Below are 21,373 nucleotides of genomic sequence, written 5' to 3' on the forward strand. Positions count from 1 at the left end.
CCTCAAATTCTTTAACACTCTTCCATCAAGAGATGTAATCTATATCCCCTTCTCTTGACTCTGGGTGGATTCTGCAATAGCTTGACCAGTAAGATACAGAAGAAGTGACATTAAGCCAGTTTCAGGGAGACTAGCACCTTCCACTCCTTTTCTCTTGGAACACGTGGCCTAGGAAGCCAGCTAAGAGTGCAACACCCCTGAGACCACCATGCAGTAGAAGCCCAAACTCCTGGAGACATTCTGGAGGATGAAAGCCATGTGGAGAGAGAGAAAGAAAGAAGGAGCACCGAAGCTCCCCACACGCGAGTGAAGAATCAATCTTGGAAGTGGATCCTCCATCCACATCAGTCCCAGCTGACACCAGGTGGGTCAGATCCAAACCACCCAGACAAGTCCTTCCTGAATTCCTGACCTATAAAATCATGAGCAAAGTAAAACCCTTGTTCTAAGCCATAAGTGTGGGGATGGTTTGTTACTCAGTGACAGATTAGTAGACATGGATATATTTCACATGAGAATATGCATGTGATTAAAAGCAGAAGAGCTCACACCAAGCCTCTATTAATTTGCACTTTATAAGACTTCAATAAAGCTGATACAAACCAGTTTTTTTTTACATCGACATAAAAATGCAACAGCTTTCACATCAGATATGCAAAACTATGCTTTCCCAAAAAATTGACACAGTAATTTGAAACCTGACAGGTTTGAGCAGTTCTCTTGAGAAACTCCCTCTTACCTGTCTATTTATCTCCCCTTAAAATTGAGGCAACTTTGAAACATCTCATACCCCAAGTTAACTACATGTGAAAATGATAAATTACCTTTTACTACTAAAGACTACTATACCCTCTAATCTGAGTGATTAATTTACGCCCTGCTCAGTGGTTCACATGCAATTACTACCATGAGCCTGATGAACCTGAACAAGACAGAATTATTCGGCCATCTGTATAAGCTCGCTATATTTAGAAAAGTATAGCAACCTCTAGGAAGCTTTTAAAGTTTTAGTTCATTTTCTCTCAATGATTTGTGCACCTCCACAATGCACATCAAATGATGACACCACTACTTTGGATTACTGACTTTATTTGGAAACCATAGGACATAGGAGCCTCTACTATGAGATGAGACCCACTAGAAAAGGTCAGATTAAAGTCATCACTGAAAGTACCATTGTTGAAACCTATTGGAAGATTTTAATTGCAACAGCAATTTTTGATCTCATATAATCTGTTTAAAGCCATAATACCAAAGTCAATCAATGAAAAGCAGACACTAGCCTTTTAGACTGAGCTGTAGTCTTCTGCTGCTTGGCGAACAGAAGGTCTAAGCAACTCTATTTCTTTGGAATGTGCTTTCCAAACTCTTCTCAATAAAACAGAGTAATGGCGGGTGAAGACGGATGATATTCTACTTTAAATTACCCTTTCCATGGTTAAATCAAAAGACTGCCCTTAAAGGAATTTGCATCTATGTTTTGAGCTCAACAGCATTTTGTCAGCAAATCAGGCAAAGGAGAATCCAAACACTAAACATGCATTTGCAAACCTTTTCTGCTCCACCTATAATCCTTCACACATGCCCTCAGCCCAGCCCCACTCTGGTCAAGGTTTTAATAAAATCACTAGATAACTCAGCAGTAACAAGCTTTTTAAGCCACTGGATCCACTCTCATGTGAAGGTGTACACTTACTGTGCCACACTAAATGCCTGCAATCAATTTTTAATTACAGAAACAGTAGCGACTCGAAGATGAAGCAGGCAACTCGCTGAGAAGGATCTGAGAGACTGTTTATTACAATGAACATCCACCATGAGCCAGACTTGCGAAGAGTTGTGACACAAAGGAGTCAACCAACCAGTTCCCCTTTCTCAGAGGGACGCTCTTACCTCTGGGACGTTTTCTTATATTTCCTCCTGTGGGAAAAGAAGCATAAACACACATCAGAAAAGAGTTTGCGGCAGGTGGTAGGTTAGAAAAAGATAGCTTCAGCGGGGATGGATGCAGAGGTGAACACTTTGTAGAAAGTTCTCTCTGTGAGGCTTGTGGGTCTCAAAGCCCACTTAAAAGTTTTGGATTATTGTGTTACATTGTGCTTGGATGCAGAGAATCATAGTCTTATCAGCTACACACAGCATCCCAAGAGCTCAATGGCTCTACCCCCGATATTCTGCTCTTTCCCCTCTGAGAGCACTGTAGCATCTGGGTTGAGATCAGACCTTAAAGACGGCAAGATCCAGGTTCATATATCAGCCCTTCATTCACCAGGTTCATGGAGTTGTTGTGGAGTAAGTGGGCAGAGGCTGTGAAGCGTGTCTTGTATCTGGCACATATTAAATGGTCCACAACTCTTAGATATTTGTACTGTCATTACTGTTACTATCATCCCCATCAGCTAGCACTGAAGTCCCTTTAAAGACCTGCCTTTTAAAATGTAAATGTGTAATCATGCAACTAAACCATAAGACCAGACATAAGGTCTTCAGAGAAGGAAGACGTGAGAAAAGGGACAATGAGAAAGTCTAGAAGCAAAAATAGTGAGAGCAGAATCAGGAACTTGCTACTGGCTAAGCTGTGGGCTCAGGCCCCTGGAAGAACACGTCCCCAGGAAGCACAAGCAGCTGGAGTTCTACTCCACCTCTGCTATTTACAGTCCTCACTTAGCCTTGGACAAATCTATTGGGTGCAGGGCTTCTTAATCTATCAAATGGAGGTCACATCTGCCGGGGCTATCTCACCTGGGTCACAGTGGCATTCGAGGAGGAAATGGCCATAAAAGTTTATTTTCTAGTGTATCTCAATGTTTTTCATATTTGTGTCAGCTTTTGTAGGCTCTGAAGACCCTCAGAAGAGTTTTAAAAGACTCTTTAATGGAGGGGATTAAAGGAAAGGAAGTGCTGGGAGAGGAAAACGCATCTCCCGGTAGCATCTCCAGGAAGGGCAATGCAGCTGTCCTTGGTTCCACAACGACATTCCCATTACAGTCACTGCACCAGGAAGCCAAGCCACTGATTTGCTAATAGAGCTACATGTCACACATGCTTTAAAAAAAAGGCACAGATGTTTCAAATTCAGAATCCCTATGACCTGTGACATCTCTGTTTAAATGAAAACATACATGGCAGTGTGACATGTTAAGTGAAGTAAGCAGCATGCAGCACCGAACCCACAATGTGATCCTGACCTGATAGGTACTGATACCTATTTATCTATAAGGAAAAACACCAGAGTGATAATCATGAGCCCAGGGTAGCAGGTTAATGAATCATTACTTTTATTTTTACTTGTATGAATTTTCTATATTTTCTATTTTAAATAAGCATTATGATTATAATTAGAATAATTATAAAAATTTGTAAAATATTCATATACAGTCACATATACAGATATATACATCTATAGGAAGAATATACAGAGATATTTACATGTTTGAATTATATCATATATGTAGGGAGGAAGGTCAACTAACAGATGGGTTAGGGCTTGGGCTTGAGAGCAAACTACCTGGGTTCGATCTTGGCTGTGGCACTCAGCTCTACAGTGTTGGACCAGGTATTCAACCCCTCTGAGCCTCACTTTCTTTATCTGTAAAGTGGGAATAATCAGAGCACCTCTCTCAAGACCTTGTGGTGAGAAATAAATGAGATAACCCACCTGAATGTCAGCTCCCCGAAGGCAGATTCTTTGTATGCCGCCCCACTGTATCCCACTGCTTAAAACACTGTTTTGCACTCCCTCCAAAAGCTGTGACGGGTGTGCACTGACCATCCTGGACCACGCCCCCACCCCAGCAGTGATAGCTCACACGCTGTAGGCAGTAGCAAAGGCAGAGGTTTCATCCACAGGCACAGAGCACAGTGAGCTGTGGGTGTGACCCACGCCCTTGGCCCTCGTTCGAACTGCTGTCTAATGAACCGGGCTCAGAAGTCTCTGGCAAGACTGGAAAATAACCCAGTGAGAGTGTGCAAGGACCAAAGGTAAGGGGGCAGTCGGGGCACATGGATGCCCCTGGTTCCTACCCAGAAACTCAACTAGTTCTGTCAACAGAGTGTATCTTCAGAGGCCAGAAGAAGACAACCTTTGCTACTGGCTTCCACAGAATTCTCCCAACATTTGCCAAGATCATACAAAGGCACTGCTGGGAACGCTGAGTGCATCAAAATGAACAAAAATAAGAATAGCTTCCAATTTCAGCACCTACTAGTAACAAGCACTTAACATACATCACTAATCCTCATAATAACTCTACTAAGATCCACTCTCTGAAAGAATCTGAATCCTAAAAAAGGAAATTAATACATGTTACCAAAAGTGTTCTATTATAACAACCAAGACAAGGGGTGGCTCAGGAAGCTTTGTGAAAGAGGTAGCTTTGATTGATGGGCAGGAGTTCAACAAGGAGAAATATGTAAGTACGTGGGGCAAGCAGGTAAGAAGGGCGTGCCTAATGACCTCAAACCAGCCCAGCCCAGCCAGATTCAGAGGCAGATAGCAGGTTCTAAGGCTAAAAAGTACTGAGCTAATCAAGAAAAGTAATAAAATGTATACTTTTTTTTAAAAGATGACACCTGAGAGAAGGGGTCACCTGTTGCATTGCCTTGTGGAAAGACAATAGGGTTCTGGAATGTGATAAACCTGGTTCAAAATCCAACTTCTCCCTCTCTAGCTGCGAGACTCACACAAGCTCTACACTAAAGCAAGCTTTAGCTTCCACATCTATAAAATGGGAGGAATGATCTCAGAGAACATAATGCACTGAATTTGCCAGGTACCATGCATGCCATGTAAGGGGAATTCTAAAAGGTTTAGGACCCTTTCCCCTTGTTTTGAGTTTCTTGAGCTCGGGGGTCCTGTCATATGGGTCTCTGTATCTATCCCAAGGGCATGCACATCGACTGGCACATGGTTGGTACACAACAAATGTCTGCTGGCAAAATAAATACATCATTTGTAGCTGCCACCCACACATATCAAAACATGGGCTGTGCGTTTGGTAGACCCAAAAAAGAGAGACCAAAAAATCTGATTTTCAGTCCAACTCACCTTCCCAACATTCACTCCCCACCTTCATAGATGCATTCCTGACTTCACAGATTCTGAAGCTCTCCCTTCCCATCTTGTCCCATTTAGACAGACAGCCCCCATGTCCAAAGAGACCCAACCCAAACAGTGTCATCTTACACTGGAGCTGGAAGGTCAGCACTTAAAGCACAAGAGAAAATACAGATCCATGGAAATCACTCTACTCAAGGTCCTACTCACAGGTCATCTTGACTGGGCGAGATGGTGAGGCTTGAGTCCTACTCATCCTTCAGCTTTCAGCTTTCAGCTGAGTCATCACTTTCTCCCGAAAACCTTCTAGGGCCTCCCAAACTGGATCAGCCCTTTTGTGTGTTCCATGGTGGCCAGAGCTTGTCTGTTACGCTGATGGCAAGATCGACGGCTTGTCCACTACCTGCTAGTGTTTCTCCCTTGCCTAACATGGTGCTTGACAAATGACAGCTGTTCAATATACTGCTGTTGCGTGAATGAGTGAATTTATCAAGACACTGATCAAAATGCTTTCTTTCTACTCATTTTTTTTCTGTTTAGTGATGAGTTACTACAAGCAGTGAGGCCATCTACCACAGTTATGGTTTTCTACACACGGGAGGAATGCAATGAGAGAAGGCTGGTGGGGGCAAGCTGGGGAGGGGCTCACAGTTGTTGAGCATCTCCTCTGTTCCACGTCTGTTACATAAATTAACTCACTTTGACCTCCTACAGACCCTAGGAGGTTTACCTCACTTTATACTTGATGGCAATGAGGCTCAGAGAGGTTAAGTAACTTGACTAAGGACACAGAACCTTGAACTGGTTGAGACAGAAAGCAAACTCTGAAGCCCTCAAAGAAAATTGAGGAAATTAGTCAAAGAAGTCAAAGGATGCCTGGAGGAAGTTTAGACCCTCGACAAAAACAAACAAAACCAACCACAGAACATACTGGGCTCTTTCCATCCAAACGCAGGAAATGAGCTGGAAAAGAACCTAGTTTATTCTTGGCCTTTTGTTTTTAAGAACTTCAACAGAATTTGCCCCTGATTCATAACCTTAAAGACAAAGGGAATGTATTTAAATGTTCTGTTTTGGTTTCTCAAACTTACTTTAAATTTATAATTTTTTGAAACTTATAACAATACATCACAAGTCTCAAGATTCACGTAGCTAGACTGAGCTAATTCAGACCACAGAGAACGACCAGGAGCTGCTGTGCTCTGGTATCTCGGCAGTGTGGGAGATGGAGAGAGCACACCTGCACACTGAGGCAGAAGGCAGGCCATCTTCACGAGGCAAGGTTGAGGAAACCGCATGGATGAAGGCCTAGAGCACTTTGCAAACCCTGTTCCCCGGAATGCCCTCTACCCTTCACTCACTCACACACACACACACACACACATACATACATACATGGCATTGTTTGTTTGTCTATTCATTTGTTTTTTAAAGAGAGGCATTACAGTATAGTGCTTAGGATCACTTACTTAAGCTAAATCCCTTCTTCAACTTACTGTGTCCAATAAGCTATGTGACCTTTGGCAACTTACATCACTTTCCCAACCACCAGTTTCCTTATCTGTAAAATTTGGGTAACAACAATACGCACTTCACAGGTTGATGTGAGAGTTGAATGTAATAATGAATGTAAAGTTTTAGCACAGTGTTGGGCATCCAGTAAATGTTCAAGAACGAGTCAGCTACTATATTTATAACAATAGTACTGCATAAGTAATAATGGTATTATAATTCCATAGGTTTCCAAATTTTGTTTAAAAAAAAAAGCCTTTCATTGATTAAAAAAGTTTTAAAAAGAAGTTTAAGATTGTTTTCTAAAGTAGAAAAATTGAATACTCCCAGTTCTCCTCATCTTAGAACACTTGAGCCACAAAGAAAGCAGGTGCTAATCTCAGTCCTACTAAGCAGAGGAGGAACTGAAACTCTGCCCAGCTCTCCTCACTCCCCCCACGCCCAAGGGAGCCTGCAGGCTATATACACTCTGACACCCACCCAGCAATGGTCCCTGTTAGCCTAGCAGACCCACACACTTTCCTCTAATGTCAAAGCTGGGTCGTTGCTCAGAAAGCAGGAAAAAAAGAAAGTAAAATTAGATATTTAGGAACTGGACACCATGATAATCCTTAGAAACATCTAAAATTATCTTTTAAGAAAAAACCTTTTTATCGATAATTCCCTAAAAACTGAAGCCCAGTGAGTTGCTTACACAGAATCCCTAAGCATCCTCTAGAAGTTATAACTCAGCACAGAGATATCACGCTATAACTAGAATTATTGATTGACCACATCCACTTACCTGTTAGGCAAATTAAAAGACTCCTGGTCTTCACTGAAAATCAATGTGTTTAACTCTGGAATGTTTCTATGAAATCGTGGATTGCCCAAGAAGCATCAAATAGTGTGTACATGTTATGTGTGCATGCATGTGTACAGAACAGGGGAAGTGATAAGCTGGAAAAATCTCCCCTGGAAGGCTTCAGTCCATTTATGTCCAGCTGATCACATTCTGACAAGTGGCTACTGAGACGGGAGTATCATCAAAGAGCAAAGAGCATTAACCTCCAATATTTAAAACGGCTCCCCAAAGCTGTCCATGGCTGTGCCATCTAGACCTTGAACTTCAAGACCCTGCACTTCATTTTACGTCTCTTGGCCCCAATTAGGGAGAGAAGGGACGAAACTAAGCAAGCATAAGGAGTGATTCCGGCCACAGTACACCTGGACCTGCCTAAGGGCAGAGTAGAGACAGCAAGGAAATAGCAAAAAAGAAACAACAGTGTGGCAGACGCAGGATGCTTTTAAAGAGCTTTGTTTGCGTTTTGATGGCTAGCAGTTTGCAAAGTACTGGGCATACCCACAATCACGTAAGTTTCACAGACTCCAAAGTCAAACAGATGACTTGGGAATCATTCCTGATAGCCTGGGTGAGTGAGAGTCAATTAAATATTGAGGTTATATCATGAAGCACCTGGCAGTCTTTCACTTTTTTAAAGTGAGTGTCTTTGAGTAAGAGCCATATGGTTGCTGCAATAATGAGGTTTATAAATACGCTTAATATTCAAACAAGCTGGCTTAGAAAAACCAAAACTTGTGCTTAGTCTCTAAGTTGACAGCAAGATACCTCCCAGTTGAGCACAAGAAGATTTTCTGGTCTGGGAAGTTGAATATGCAACAACTCCACACACACAGTGAGAAGTCCAGTTCTGTCTGCAATGTTCTCCAGGGTTTCTGGGCAATAATGACTCACTCTGCTCCAGATCCCGTCAGATCTCGTCTCCATCCTTCCTTACTGAGGTCACTACTGCTGCCGATGCACAGATAGCTTTGGAAATGCACAGATAGCCTGGTTCTCAGGTCTCAAGTTCCCTCAAGGGAGAGGAGATTGGGGGACAGGCTCAGAAAAAAAAGTGCACAGCAAAACTCAGGGAGTTAAGTACATGTTCTCACGAGTTCAGGTCACATGCGGCTCACTCGTGGGAAAGTGGACTGAGATAAAATGCCACAAATATCCGTGAAATGATCGAGGATCTGAATGATCCTCTGATCCTCTGGTTTTGTTTTTTACTGGCATATGGGGTGCCGACTGAACAAAACTGGATATCGCTAGAAACTTCCACTGAATCTGTCTTAAATCATTTGTATGAACTACTTTAGATGTTGCTGAGAATGGAAGGCCCTTGTACATTTCTTCTCATTTCTCCCAGTGATTTCATTTCCATGATACCCATGTTAAAACCTAGATTTGCAAAGCTATATATACTGATTGCTTTATGGACTTTCCCATATTTTTAACAAGTAAATGCCAATGAGAAAATACATATAAATTGCGGTTTCCTGGCACCTTCCAGGAGACTATTTGGGGAAGGGGCGGGGAGAAGAAAGATACTAGAGAAAATGAGAAACTTTCTTCTCTTACTAGCTCAAATATTTCTTAACTGATGAGCTACAGAATGAAAATCCATGTGGGCAACAATTCTATTTTCCTGGTTGGCCAAAGACCCAAGGCAGGACAAAAAATAAAAAATAATGAAATAATATAAACTCACTTTCACTTGGAATAACCCAATAATTAGGAGGGAGTTGGTTTTGCTTAAATTTTCTAGAGAATTTTTCTGCCAGGTTGTCTATTGGGGAAAATTGTCCTACAGATTCACACCCTTTCATTTAGGGCTCTTAGAAAAGGAAGATCATGTTTGGGGACAGCAACTCCCAAAGTACAAAATTCCAATATGTTTAACCCAAAGTGATGAGATCAAATTCAAATGAAGGAAGCCTTTGAGAGTGTGGTTTGGGGTTGAGCATGGTAAATCAGAAAAATGAGAGAATGCTAATCCGAAACACAGCTGTAAATAAGATGATCAATGTTTAACTCACTTCTGGAAGCAAATGTGTTTCTATCTAATGCCAGCTGGGCAGTGGAAACAGGAGAAATCCTTGAGGAGAAGGTTTAGTTCAAACTAAACAACCCCACAGGAAGCCCCACCTGGACCGGCACCAACTCACAGTCAATCCACCCCGCGCCGGATGCGCCCACATTCCCACAGGGCTGTGTCTTCATTGCTCCCCCTCCCCAGACCCCTCGTCTAGCTGCAGACAGCTGGCCAGACACAAAAATCCAAATCTCCTGTTCATGCTTGTTTCTCTCCTGGGCCTGGGTTAAAAATTCCAGCACTCAGATTACTGTCTAAAAGGCCCCAAAATAGGACCCCTCCCCAAAGAAAGCTGAAATCTTCCTCTGAAGAGCATTATTTTTGAGCAAACCAAGGACCATTTCCCTCTAGCTTAAAATCTACTGCTTAAAGCTGGGCAGTGAGCTAATCAGTGGCGCCAATGAAAAAATATGGAAAGGTTGTTAAAGAAAACAGAAAGTAAATGTCATGCTTGTAGAAGTCCAAGTAGTACTTTTTTGCATAAATGACCTATCCCTCCATTCACATATTTACAACCACTTGCAGCGTTACAAGTACAATAAAACTGTGTGGGTGGGAATGGAAGAGATCTTTGTGACCTCCTTCCTGGGAGCCTGTCTTCTGTTTCTATAAACATCAATGAGAAAGGCTGAAAACAAAAATATTTCTTAATTTCTGTGACAACACTGCCACAGTGGAGATAAATCCAAAGGACTGAGACAAAACCTCCCTCTTCACAGATATTTCCCTGTAATTAGGGGAGGGGTAGGTTTTTTAATTGAAGTATCCAGAGAGATGCTTGAATTCTCTACTCTGTTATCCCCATGTAGATTTAGCCAGAACAAAAACTGTATCTTCTGCCAAGTTTAACTTCAGTGACCAGTCTAATGTTTTTAAGCCTTTCCTATCTCCCCAAGTAGTACCTCCTTCCTCCTCTCCTCCACCCTTCCTCCCAACTTGTTATCAAAACCTACTCCCGGCAGAAAGCAGCTATTGGCCATTTACAATTCCAGGTGAATGTAAGTCAATACAACAGCTCCTTGAAAGCAGATGTCCTTCCTATTTCCTCTAAAATCTTCTCTCACAGTAGAATCATCTATAGAAGGCTCTTCTCTGGACATAGGCTCTGTAAATTTCAACAATTTAAATATGGCAAAAGTAAGGCCGATCCCCAAAGTACAGAAAAAAGAAAAAAAAAAACAACCCACTCAGCTAGCAGATGCACTCTTAGGGACCATTTTGAGCGCCACTGTCAACTGAATCAGTTGAGCATTCGAACCAGATTCTCCTCAGCTACAGTTATGCTCATTGAAAGTATCCAAGACTCCCAGAAATGGGTGCTTGGAACAATTCTTTCATTTTTTTAACCATGACTAATTTCAGTTAGTAGTTTTATAGACAGAATGGCGGTTCTAAACATTTATGAAGCCTGATTTACAATAATTCATCCTTATATTTCACAAATGAGCTACACAGGACCCTGTTCATGAAAGTGTTTATAGTTTCTCATAGTTAGCAGACAGGGTTCCAAGTAACAACCTAGAGTAGTATACTAAATATAAAATACTTTGGGGGAGGGTTAATTTAAAGGTATTGTAAGACCCCTTAGAGTCATCCTCAGACAAGACTCAGAGAGGCAGAGGAAAAAAAGGGGTGGGATATTAATCTGAATTTGAACTACTCCTAAAAACAGACCTGGAAGTAGCTTTCAAAGACTAATCTTTCACTACCAAATTTACTCAGTGTCTCTACAGTGTAGGAAAAGTCTTGCTTATTTAAGAATTTTGGTTGTTTGGAATCTGGATAAACAGAATTTAATGCTCTTTGGATGTCTAATAGTGACTTTCAGTCAAAATGCATCCTCACGTTGCTTCTCACTCTTCTACTGGCCTTAAGGGAAAGGAAAGCTGTATTTTGGCAGAATATTGAATACTGGGTCCCTGCAATAGGTCTTTGGAAGGGAGTGGAAAAAAAGGGAGGAAGGTCCATTTTTGGAAGGCCTTAAAGAGCTTCCGGGGAAGAGGCCATGAATGAGGCAGAGCTGGTGTGGAGGCTGAGCCCTATGGCAGAACTGTGGATGCGCCAAGAGACAGAGGCCCGGTGTGCGCACATAGGACCCCCCGGGAGCAGCAGTGTGAGGCGGCGCCCACTGGACAAGCCTAGACAACAGGACAGCCTCCTGCAGGGTCTAGGGAGCCCCCACCCAGCCAAGCTCCACCAGACCCTTCTGCAGGGGGCTGGGCTCCAAGCTCTGAGCCCCACTGCCTGGCTCATGCCTGACAGTCCCCACAAGGTCCGTGATGAGGGCCTCATTCCATTTAGCTTCTTGGGTCATGGTCTCTTTCTGCCTCTGGAATACTGGAAATGACCCTGCCTAGCCCTCAGGTTTCTGTCTTGGCTCCAAACCCATGTTGTGGTGGACATGACACCAAGCAGTCAGTACAAGGGTTCCAAGCAAAGCCACGTAGATTGACTACTAGCTGGTCTTTCCCAAATGTTGAACAAGTAAATGCCAATGAGAAAATATATGTAAACTCATAGTCTTCTGGCAACTTCTGTCAGACTATTTAGAGAGGTCACACTAAACTATGTTCTCTCTACTTGTAAAATTTATAGGAGTATTAATTTAGCATCATTCAGACACATACATGAATACACCTATTCACATATACATATATACACACATTATATATATTATGTACAATATGTATTATATCATTATTTTATATATATATATATAATTTTTTCTTCTTACTTTGTTGGGCTGTACCTTATATCTCCAACACAGACCTTTCCTTAAATCTCCAGGCCCTCTTATCCAACTGCTCATGTCTCCTCAGGGACATCTTATAGGTCCCTCATATTCAATATGTCCAAAACTGAGTTCATGATTTCTACTCCGCATTCATTCTGCTGCCACACACAACCCAACTTGCAAACTTGATCCCCCCTCAGTGATCCTGATCTAAGTAAATAGTACCTGTGGATTCAAGCTAAAAACCTGGGAGTTATTCTAAATTCCACATTCTCCCTCACATGCCAAGTCCAAATCCTGTTGAGTCTATCTCCTAAAAATCTCTCAAATCCATCCCCACAGACCTACAATGGTTTCCCATTGCTAAGGCTCCCTGGTCTAAAAGAAAAGGCAAGATCTGCCCCTCTCTCCAGCTGTGCCTTGAGCCTCCTGTCTCCACACTGTTTTTGCTACAGCCACTTGGCCTTCTTTTGTCTTCTCGGAGGCGTCATGTCCCTTTGGCTCTTTGCACGTGCTATTTTCCCAGGCCTTGGATACCTTAGAAGACTCTTCCTCAACTCTTAACTAACACCTACTTATTCTTCATATCTCAGCTTAAATCTCACTTCTTCAGAGAAGGCGTCCCTGATTCTTAGACCTGGTGTGGGCCCCCTCTTACACGTTTCCACAGCACCCTGTACTTCTTTGCGGCACTCATCACAGTAAATATCTATTTGGCGAATTAGATGTTTAACATTTGCCTCTACCTGTAGACTGAATGCTCCCTAAAGGAGGGGACATTTGTCTTGTTTCCCACTGTATCCCTGGTGCCTAGCATAGTGCCTGCCACATGGTAAGTGCTGGAGAAATATTTGCTGAGTGAATGAGTGATAGATGAGATTCCTGCATATAGATGAGTGTGTATTCATTCGAATTTATAAATAAAACTCATTACCTATAGTTATGAATGATGTCTTCTTGACTGAATTATTCTCTTAAGATTTTTCATAATTTCACAACCTAGGAACATCTAGATTTTTCTTATATTCGTTTATTTTATTTAATAAGAGCTGTCAAAAGGTCTTTAAATAAAGAGTACATTCCAATAAACCTGAAGAATATAGCGCTTTGCATGGATTCAGTATACGTTCTCCAGAAATAGAGTATTTTATTTGTTGTAGAATTCATTTGTATTACTAATGGGAAATTGTGATGGTCATTCTCAAAGCTATTACAGACTACATTATGTGTCTCACATTTAATCATTATTTTTCTTGTCATCTCTCAAAAAGCTATGAAGTGGGTCATGTGAACACTTTCCCTCCATATGGGAAACTGGAACCAAGGAAAGTAGTTTTCTATGAACCAGAGAAAATTAAAGATGGAAAATGGAGCTAGAAATGAAGAAATCTCTTTGCTTAGGGCTGCTTCCCAACAGACAGAGGCTGTAAAACTTAGCCAAAATAATAAACAGCTGCTAAATACTGAGTTGTAATTAGCTAATAAGCTAGCACAACCAAATTCTGATAAGCAAGTGATGATGTACTAATATACGACATTAGTATTCAAGTAAAGAAAATTTCATTCTAAATATAAGAATCTACTTAACCCTTTTTGATATTCACCTCTTTCTCCCCTTCAATATACATTAAGAACATAATTCAGGGAGACTTAACTGGCCTTTATTAGGAAAAGAAAGACTCAAAAACAATCCCTCAAACACAAATGTCTTCCTTCTCTAAATCCTAGGACATTGTGTCAATGTCGTTTACCTAGCAATTAATTATTGCCCATAATTTTATTGTTGTTTTATAACTTTTCACTTCTATAAAGAATTATCTCGTCTCCCTAACTAGACTCTAAGTTTCCTGAAAGCAGGGCTTTTCTTCTGATACTTTCATTTCTCTTCTGAAGCTCCTAATATCCGGTATATTAATAAGAGCCCAATAAAATTATGCTGAACCATCTGACATTTGCAATTAAATGGGAGAGTGGAAGGCCCAATTAACACCCTAAAATATGTAATCTGGGGGAAATAAACATCAATTTTAAAAACTTATTCTTTTGGAATTGCTTTATTAGTGAGATTCAGGTGAAGCCCCTCTTCCCTGGGTCATCTGTTCACAAGGCTTTAACTCAGAACCATGACTCTCAGACCCGAGGCTCTAGGCCAAAGGTCTCTCCATAGTTCCCGGCTGCTATCACCACCAGCTACTTGAACCTTCCAGAGGCTGCTCCAGTTCAGCACGTCTAAACCCACATTTATCATTCTGCTGTATCCAAGCCTGCACTTCTCTCCGTGGTCTCTAACAAGGCAAATGGCACCAAACTCACTAATACATCTGAGACAAAACAAGCTTGGAAGACAACTTCTCCTTCTCTCTTTCTCTCTGCTCCATTCTAATGTCAAATGTGCCCCTTGTTTTTTCCTCCTTAGTGGCACTGCCATAGCTGAAGAATCTTCTCCAACTGATCTCCAGGCCTCAAGTCTCATCTCCAATCTGCCCTCCATAATTCTTCCAGAATAGCCATCCTAAAATTCAAACCTCATGGTGTTACTCTCTAGCTTAAAGTCTTTTAACAATTCCTTAGAACTTAAGGGACAAAGTGTAAACTCCTTAAAATTACATGCATTCAAAAAAAGATTCCCTGAAAGATGAATGGAGAGTGTCTGGAACACATTTGTATGTGTATGTAATGTGTTCGAAGACCTGCCTCCTTAAACTAGGAGCATGTATAGTTTTGAATAAAACAAAAAGTAAATTTTTTAAAATTCCATGTACCACTACCTGGCCCATGCCTTTTACTCCAACTTTACCTCTCGCTCCTCCTTGATGTGCCAATGTCTCCCATACCTCTGCACCTTTGTACACTGTTACCTCCATTCACTAGCTTTATCTATCCCTCAATATTGCACTAGATGAGCTGCAAGAGGATACCTCACAACTACCTTTTAAGGAAAATATCTAAGACCTCTGAGGATTGGTTTGTCAGGCAAGGTAACCCTGTTACCTGGACAGCTGATGGACCAGGGACCAATGTAGGGGCCAACTGCTTCTGAGGTGACCTGGGAGATTTCTGTCCAATAGCTCCATGTTGAATGACAGCAACTAGACCCAACCACACCCTCTCTTTTGGGATTACCGGTAAGAGGTGAGCATAGGGAAGGGCACTAGGACCCAGGCTATATTCCTAGTAAGTAGACACAGCTTTTCCAGTTGTGCATAAAAACAGCTCAGAATTCTGAGCTGATGTACTCTGTGCTGACTGGATGACTCCTTGTTTTCCTCACATCTCTGCAAAAGGCTGACATGAATGAAAGGAATCTGTGCAAGTTTCTTCCTTGTGACTCTAAGGACTCCGCTCCAAGTAAGTCTGCAGCTCACTGCTCACACCTTCTCTGGCCCTCCCAGGCAGAGGTAGCTCCCCGTGTATCCTCTGTAACGACAGGCAACACTTCCGGGTGTTCATCTCTTTAGCTATAGCCTTATATCTTACAGCCTTATGGCTTACCTACTTTTGCACAGAGTTTATCAAAGTGCTCGGCACATAACAGACACTCAGTAAATGTTAACCGACTGAACTTCTGTTGCCTGAACACTGATGACCCTATTAAAAATTTCAGATGAGTAGAAAGAAAATACAGATTGAGAAGCCTTTATTAAATAAGAAATACAAAACCAAAGATCCGGGCTTCTTTGCCTCTGGATTTTCCCCCCGCCTTTGATGAATACTTGGGAAAAGTCACTTAAGTTCTCTGTACTTCAGTGGGGGTATTAGTGAAGACTTTCAGAGACAACAAACTCAAAGTAACCTATGCAGGAACACAGCCTGACGTATTCGCGTAGCTGGGACAGCAGAAAGAATCAGAGAAACAACTGCAGGAACTGGGGCTTGTGGGAGCAGACCCAGGGACTTCCACTCCATCTTCTCCCCTCTGCTTCTCTGTAAGTTCTGGCCTGTCTCCTGTCACTGAAAGCTCTTCTCCACGCAGTGAGAAATGGAGCCAGCAGCGGCCACCAGGAAAACCCAGCAGAGAAAGCAGCACTCTCCCCCAGCCAATAGAGAATCTCAGTGGAGGACTCTACTGCTTCTGCTTGGGTCCTGTGCCACACTTGAGACCAACCACTGTTGCCAGAACGGTGAAATTCTATGATTGGCCGATCCTGGATCCTGAGCCCATGGAGGGCTGGGAGGCAGGGGGGAGGGTCTACTGCCATAATAAGGGGGATGGGAAAGCTTGCTGAATAGACAGAAACAATAATCCCAGTCTGTGACCCTAATAACCATACACCTGGGGATACTCCAGTAACCAAAACAGATCAAAAAAAAAAAAAAAACTATGTCCTCACGGAACTTATATTTTAGTTGGAGGAAACAGACAGTAAACATAATAAACCATACCTCCGTTTATGTTCATAGTACTATTTTAGATCATGCAAAAAAGGCATCATCATCTTCATAGAGTGTTAAAAAAGCATAAAGTTTATTGTACTGATTACCTCATAGTTGGGCAAAACAGATATACAATAGCTTAATTACAATTGTGACAATAAATGCCAAGAAATAAGTGAAACCTGTTCTCTTGCTCTCAATTTTTTTTTTAAAAAAAAGTATAGAAGCACCCTTTTGTCATCATATAACAGGAAAAACTCTTGGTCGGGACCCAAGGTACAAGTTACGACTCAAAACCATACAGCCGTGAGGCTCCCCCTCATCATCAGAGGAAGCAAGTGCAGTCGTCATATTTTCCCTGACTGGAAGATTCCCTAACAAAACAGGCGTTGGGAGGGGCTCTTAACAATTCCACCCACTCCTACAGAGGATAGAGTAAGGACAACAGCACTTGGGGGACAACTGAGGAAATGGAAACACAAAAAAAGAGGCTCCTTCCTCAAGGAACTTCTATTTTAATTGGAGGAAACAGACAATAAGCATAATAAATAAATTAAATATATAGTATTAAGACAGTGAAACGTGCTAGAGAAAAAAGGAAAGCGTGGAAAGGGGGATGTGTGGGGCTTGTAATATAGAGAGGACCATCCCCTATATTCTCCACACTGTAGATTTTTGGCAACAATCCTCTTGCTGCTGGTAAAGACCACTCCAGGCCAGTGCAGAAAAGGGGAGGAGAAGAGAGAACCTGGGTAAACGTAAGAGTGGGATTCTGCCCTGGGTCGTGGCTTTGCCACATCTTGCCCAGTTTCCGCCTCAGTTTAGATTACTGTGCCCAACCTGGGTAATGATGTTAATTAAATCCATCTCCCATCTAGTTCATGGAATATTGTGTTGATAGTATCACGTGGCCTATAAGCTGACCCAGATATACATTTACCTTCATTTTGAATACTGAAAAGTTCACCTTTGGGTCTTTATGCTTCCTTCATCACCTATTCATTGAGCACCTACTATGTGCCAAACCCTGCTCTAGGCACTGGAGGTACAGCAGTGAGCAAGACACACAAAGTGTCTGTCCTAAGGAACTGACGTTCTACTGGAGGAGATGAAAAATTCAAGGATAGATTAAGTAGGCGAGATACTGACAATACCACTAAATAGTCCAGGCATGAGATGATCAAGTCCTGAAACTTAGATGGCTCTCAAACAAGGTGAACCAAATTCCTGACTATCTGTGGTCACCTGTAAAGCCCCAGGTGTCATGGTAATAAATTGGTATGAAAATTCAATTGTGGCTATTGAGTTTTTCTAAAATGTTGAAAAAACAGCTTCCTTTCTCTTACTGTTAATCAACTGTGGGAACAAAGAGACACACACCCTTCCATCTCCTAAGGTTTCTATTTTGTTAACTGCAAAAGTGTTATTCCAAGTTGTATAAAAAAGCATGCGCTTTGGTTTCCGGAGTCTTTAGCAACTTATTATAGCACTATTGTTTTGTTTAAAAAAAAAAAAAAAGTGGTAGTAAGAACCATAACAGTAGCAAAAAAAAAAAGTCATAACAATAGTAACATGTCATTTTTCAAATCAGAAAGTGAAGCTACACATCTCCTGGGACTGCTGTTGGCCAGGGTGTTTCAGTAGGAAGGGTAAAAAGAGAAGGATTCAAAAACACATATTTGGAAAAGAATCAACCCACACCTTTTATGTTCAAAGGTACAGGGTGCTAGGTAAACACAAGAGACTTGAAAACAAAAATGCAGACAACAATTTGGGGAGAGAAGCCTAACAGATGAAACAGAGGAAGCTACAAGACAGTGCGTTGTAAGCTCTAAATGCTTTCTCGCACAAGTTTCCCACCTCAACCTGGCTGATTTGCCCAAACACTCTTCCCCAGCCTGAGTAGCTCCGTGGAGTTGGTTGGAATCGTAAAGCAGCCTGAGAGAAGCAGTTCCTGAGTGTGTGCACACGAGTCCCTCCAGCCGGGATGTCAAGGAGACCAGCTTGACAACACTTTGACATTGCATATTTTGGACCCAGATTTTGTGGATGCAACAAACTTTCTGTGTGCACCATAATATGATCACATGGAGTGTTCATCACATATAACATGAGCTTATTGTAAACACCTCTCCCGAAAGAGGTGCTGCATTGCGTGCATCTCAACTGTTGGAAGAGCCTGCCAGCCAGAAAGACAAGATTGCCAAATAAGTTTACAGCCTCTGCTTACAGCAGCCAGACAACCCAAAAGTCATGTTATTTGGCATGGTTTCCCATTTACATCAATGGCAATGAAACTCACTTTGATTATTGATGGAAGGGCTTTTAATAAATTGCACTTTAAATGGGGATACCTTGAAGAAACACCTACCTTATTGCTTCCCTTTAGAAACTGTGAATATCCTGGTTGGAATGTGGTCTCCCCCAAGATAAAGATAACTTAGATCAGTGCCTTTCTGATTTGTTTTGGGGTGTGTGTGTGTGTGTGTGTGTGCTTTCAAAAACAATAACTGCAGCAAAACAAACTGCCAGGGAGCTGGTTTTCCCATCACTGCCCTTGGTAGGAACAGAAGGTCTGGAGAATATACTTGGAGAAAACCTATTTTTTTTTATCTGCACTAGATATTTGATGCCAAATATCTGGGAAACGAGTATCTGGTGGTTATGGAAGGTATCTTTGGGAGCTGCCTGGTCAACTGAGGAGCAAGCTGTAACCGTACAGCTGTCACTACAGCTTCCTGACTGGGATAACCAGCAGTTCATTGTTTATGAAATCTTTTCACAGAAAATAACACGTATTTTCAGGTCACCTCTCCTCAGTACCCCAAAACAGACAGCACCCGATGAAGTGAATGAAATTCAGAGATCTCTGTTCACCAGTCCTACTAGAATTCTGGCCACTGTATTGAAAGCAAACGCCCTATTTCACTCTTCAAATATTACTAGGAAACTCCAATATTGGTTCTGAACCCTACTTTCTCCAAAACTAGTCCTTCCTTTCAGTAACTATTTTCTTGCTAGAAAGAATCCTAAGAAAATATCAGAAGTTGAAGTAGGCTAGGGAGAGGGAGAGGAAAATCTAACAGCCAGAATGCATGCTGAATTTGAACTGTTGTTAAGTTCTTGGACCACCTGCCAAGGTGTCTGCAAGCATTCTGCAGAGAATAACTCTTCCTTTGATCAAAAGTCAGTGACCTGAGTCCCCAAACTTTTCTCCCCTGACAAACAAACAAACAAAAAGAAATATCTCCATGAATATTGAGCTACTATAACTGAAATCTAAGGACATCTCCTCTTCCCCAAAGAAAGCATGACTTGGAAACAGCAAGGCATTCCGAGGCACTCAGAAAGACAAGTCTCCCTGTTGAAAGGAAGGTAGCAATGACTGTAATTAACAGAGAAGCGGTTGTGGAACTTCTAGGGCTGTATTTTTAAGGGTCATGCAGGAATGGGGGTGAGCAGTTGTGACTATGGCTGTGTAGTAAAATACTGATGAGAGGGAAATAGGGCAAGAGAAGTAAACAGATCTACTTACAGCCCTCGGAGCCGAAGCCAGATTTTCTCGATCTGTTCGGGTTGCAGGTATTTCAGAGAGTTGCTCTCAAATTCTTCAATCTCCTTGGTTGGCGACTCCATAGCTGCAGGTTATCACGGGGAGTGAGGCCGAGAGAGTTTGGGCTGTCCCCTCCCTCCTCTTTGCCCAGCCCTGCCCTCGAGCCCCAGTCAGGTGGCGTGCGCGTCTGCCTGTCACTTTCTGCGTGCGCTCCCCCTTCTGCGACCCCCAAATCATGATTTAAAGCGGGCCCGGAGGGCCGGCGACCCCGGGCCCACGTGCCCCCCGGAGGCAGCTGCGGGAACCAGCCATGCTGCTGGGCTAATGCCAAGGGTAGGAATTGTGCTCCTGATCTAGGAGAAAACACCTCAGACCTATTCGGATTCTTTTTTTTTTTTTTCTCATACAAAGCCAAGGAAGCGAACAGTTTGGCAGCTGAAGGACTACAGGGGGGGAAAGGGAGGACCGAGTGGGGAGGAGAGGCGGCGAGGAGGGAGAAAGTGAGAAGGGGAGAGCGGGGAAGGGGGGAGTCTAGGGGGAGCCGACGCTGGGCTGGGCGGTCCGACCCGGAGGCCGTGCACCCCGGCTCCACCCGCGCCCCCTGCCCTGGGGTGCCCCGCGGCTCCCCCTCCCGGTCGTTCTCTGCCCAGCCACGCTGCCTTCCCGCCCCCTCTCTGTTTTGTGTCACTTACCAGCAGCTCTGCTGACAAGCGAGAAAACTGACAACTGAGAAGAGTCGTCTGCGAGCGCGCCGGGACCGGCGTCTGGTCTGGCACCCGCGGGCGCGGAGGGAGGGGCGCGCCGGGCATCGCCGGCGGCAGGGCACACGCTTGCCGGGCTCCAGCCCCGCACCCGGAGACCCGCGCGCGCCAGGGCGGCCCGGCGCGCCGATGGCTCCCGAAGCCCGCACAAAATGAATAGCATGGCACCGCGCGCGGAAATCCCAGGGAACCGAGGTCCGTGTCCTCCCAAGGGGCCGGTGGGGCAAACAGCCACGGCGAGGTTCCGCGGAGTTTGTGCTTGGAGCTTTCATTCACAGCGCTCACTTCCACGCCCGCCAGAGAGCCGGTTCCATTTTGAAATATTAAAGCAATTGACAGGGACTAAAGTAACCACACATCACACTTAGAAAGTCCCGATATGTTCTTGCTAGTGGGAGTCACCTCTCTCTCTCTCTTTCTCTCTCTCTCTCTCTCCCCAAAATGGTGTGAGAAAAGGAAAATACA

General features: G+C 43.0%; 1 protein-coding gene across 8 annotated transcripts in view; it reads right to left on the bottom strand.

Moving 5' to 3' along the window:
• PDE1C (phosphodiesterase 1C) overlaps positions 1-21,373 on the bottom strand; it is a 525,463-nt gene that overhangs the window by 289,333 nt on the left and 214,757 nt on the right. Inside the window, exons 1-3 of one of the 8 annotated variants that reach the window (XM_068549258.1) lie at positions 20,840-20,926; positions 20,130-20,232; positions 1,894-1,920 (exon numbers count right to left, since the gene is read on the bottom strand). The exons of 6 other annotated variants lie outside the window; for them this stretch is intronic. In XM_068549258.1, the coding sequence (XP_068405359.1) occupies positions 1,894-1,920; positions 20,130-20,230 (128 nt within the window). In that variant the 5' untranslated portion in view covers positions 20,231-20,232; positions 20,840-20,926. Of the gene's footprint in view, positions 1-1,893; positions 1,921-20,129; positions 20,650-20,839; positions 20,927-21,373 lie in introns of those variants that run through there. One more of the 8 variants, XM_068549264.1, reaches the window with a different exon arrangement.

Source organism: Eschrichtius robustus, chromosome 8 (genome assembly GCF_028021215.1).
Source record: "Eschrichtius robustus isolate mEscRob2 chromosome 8, mEscRob2.pri, whole genome shotgun sequence".
Taxonomy (NCBI): Eukaryota; Metazoa; Chordata; class Mammalia; order Artiodactyla; family Eschrichtiidae; genus Eschrichtius; species Eschrichtius robustus.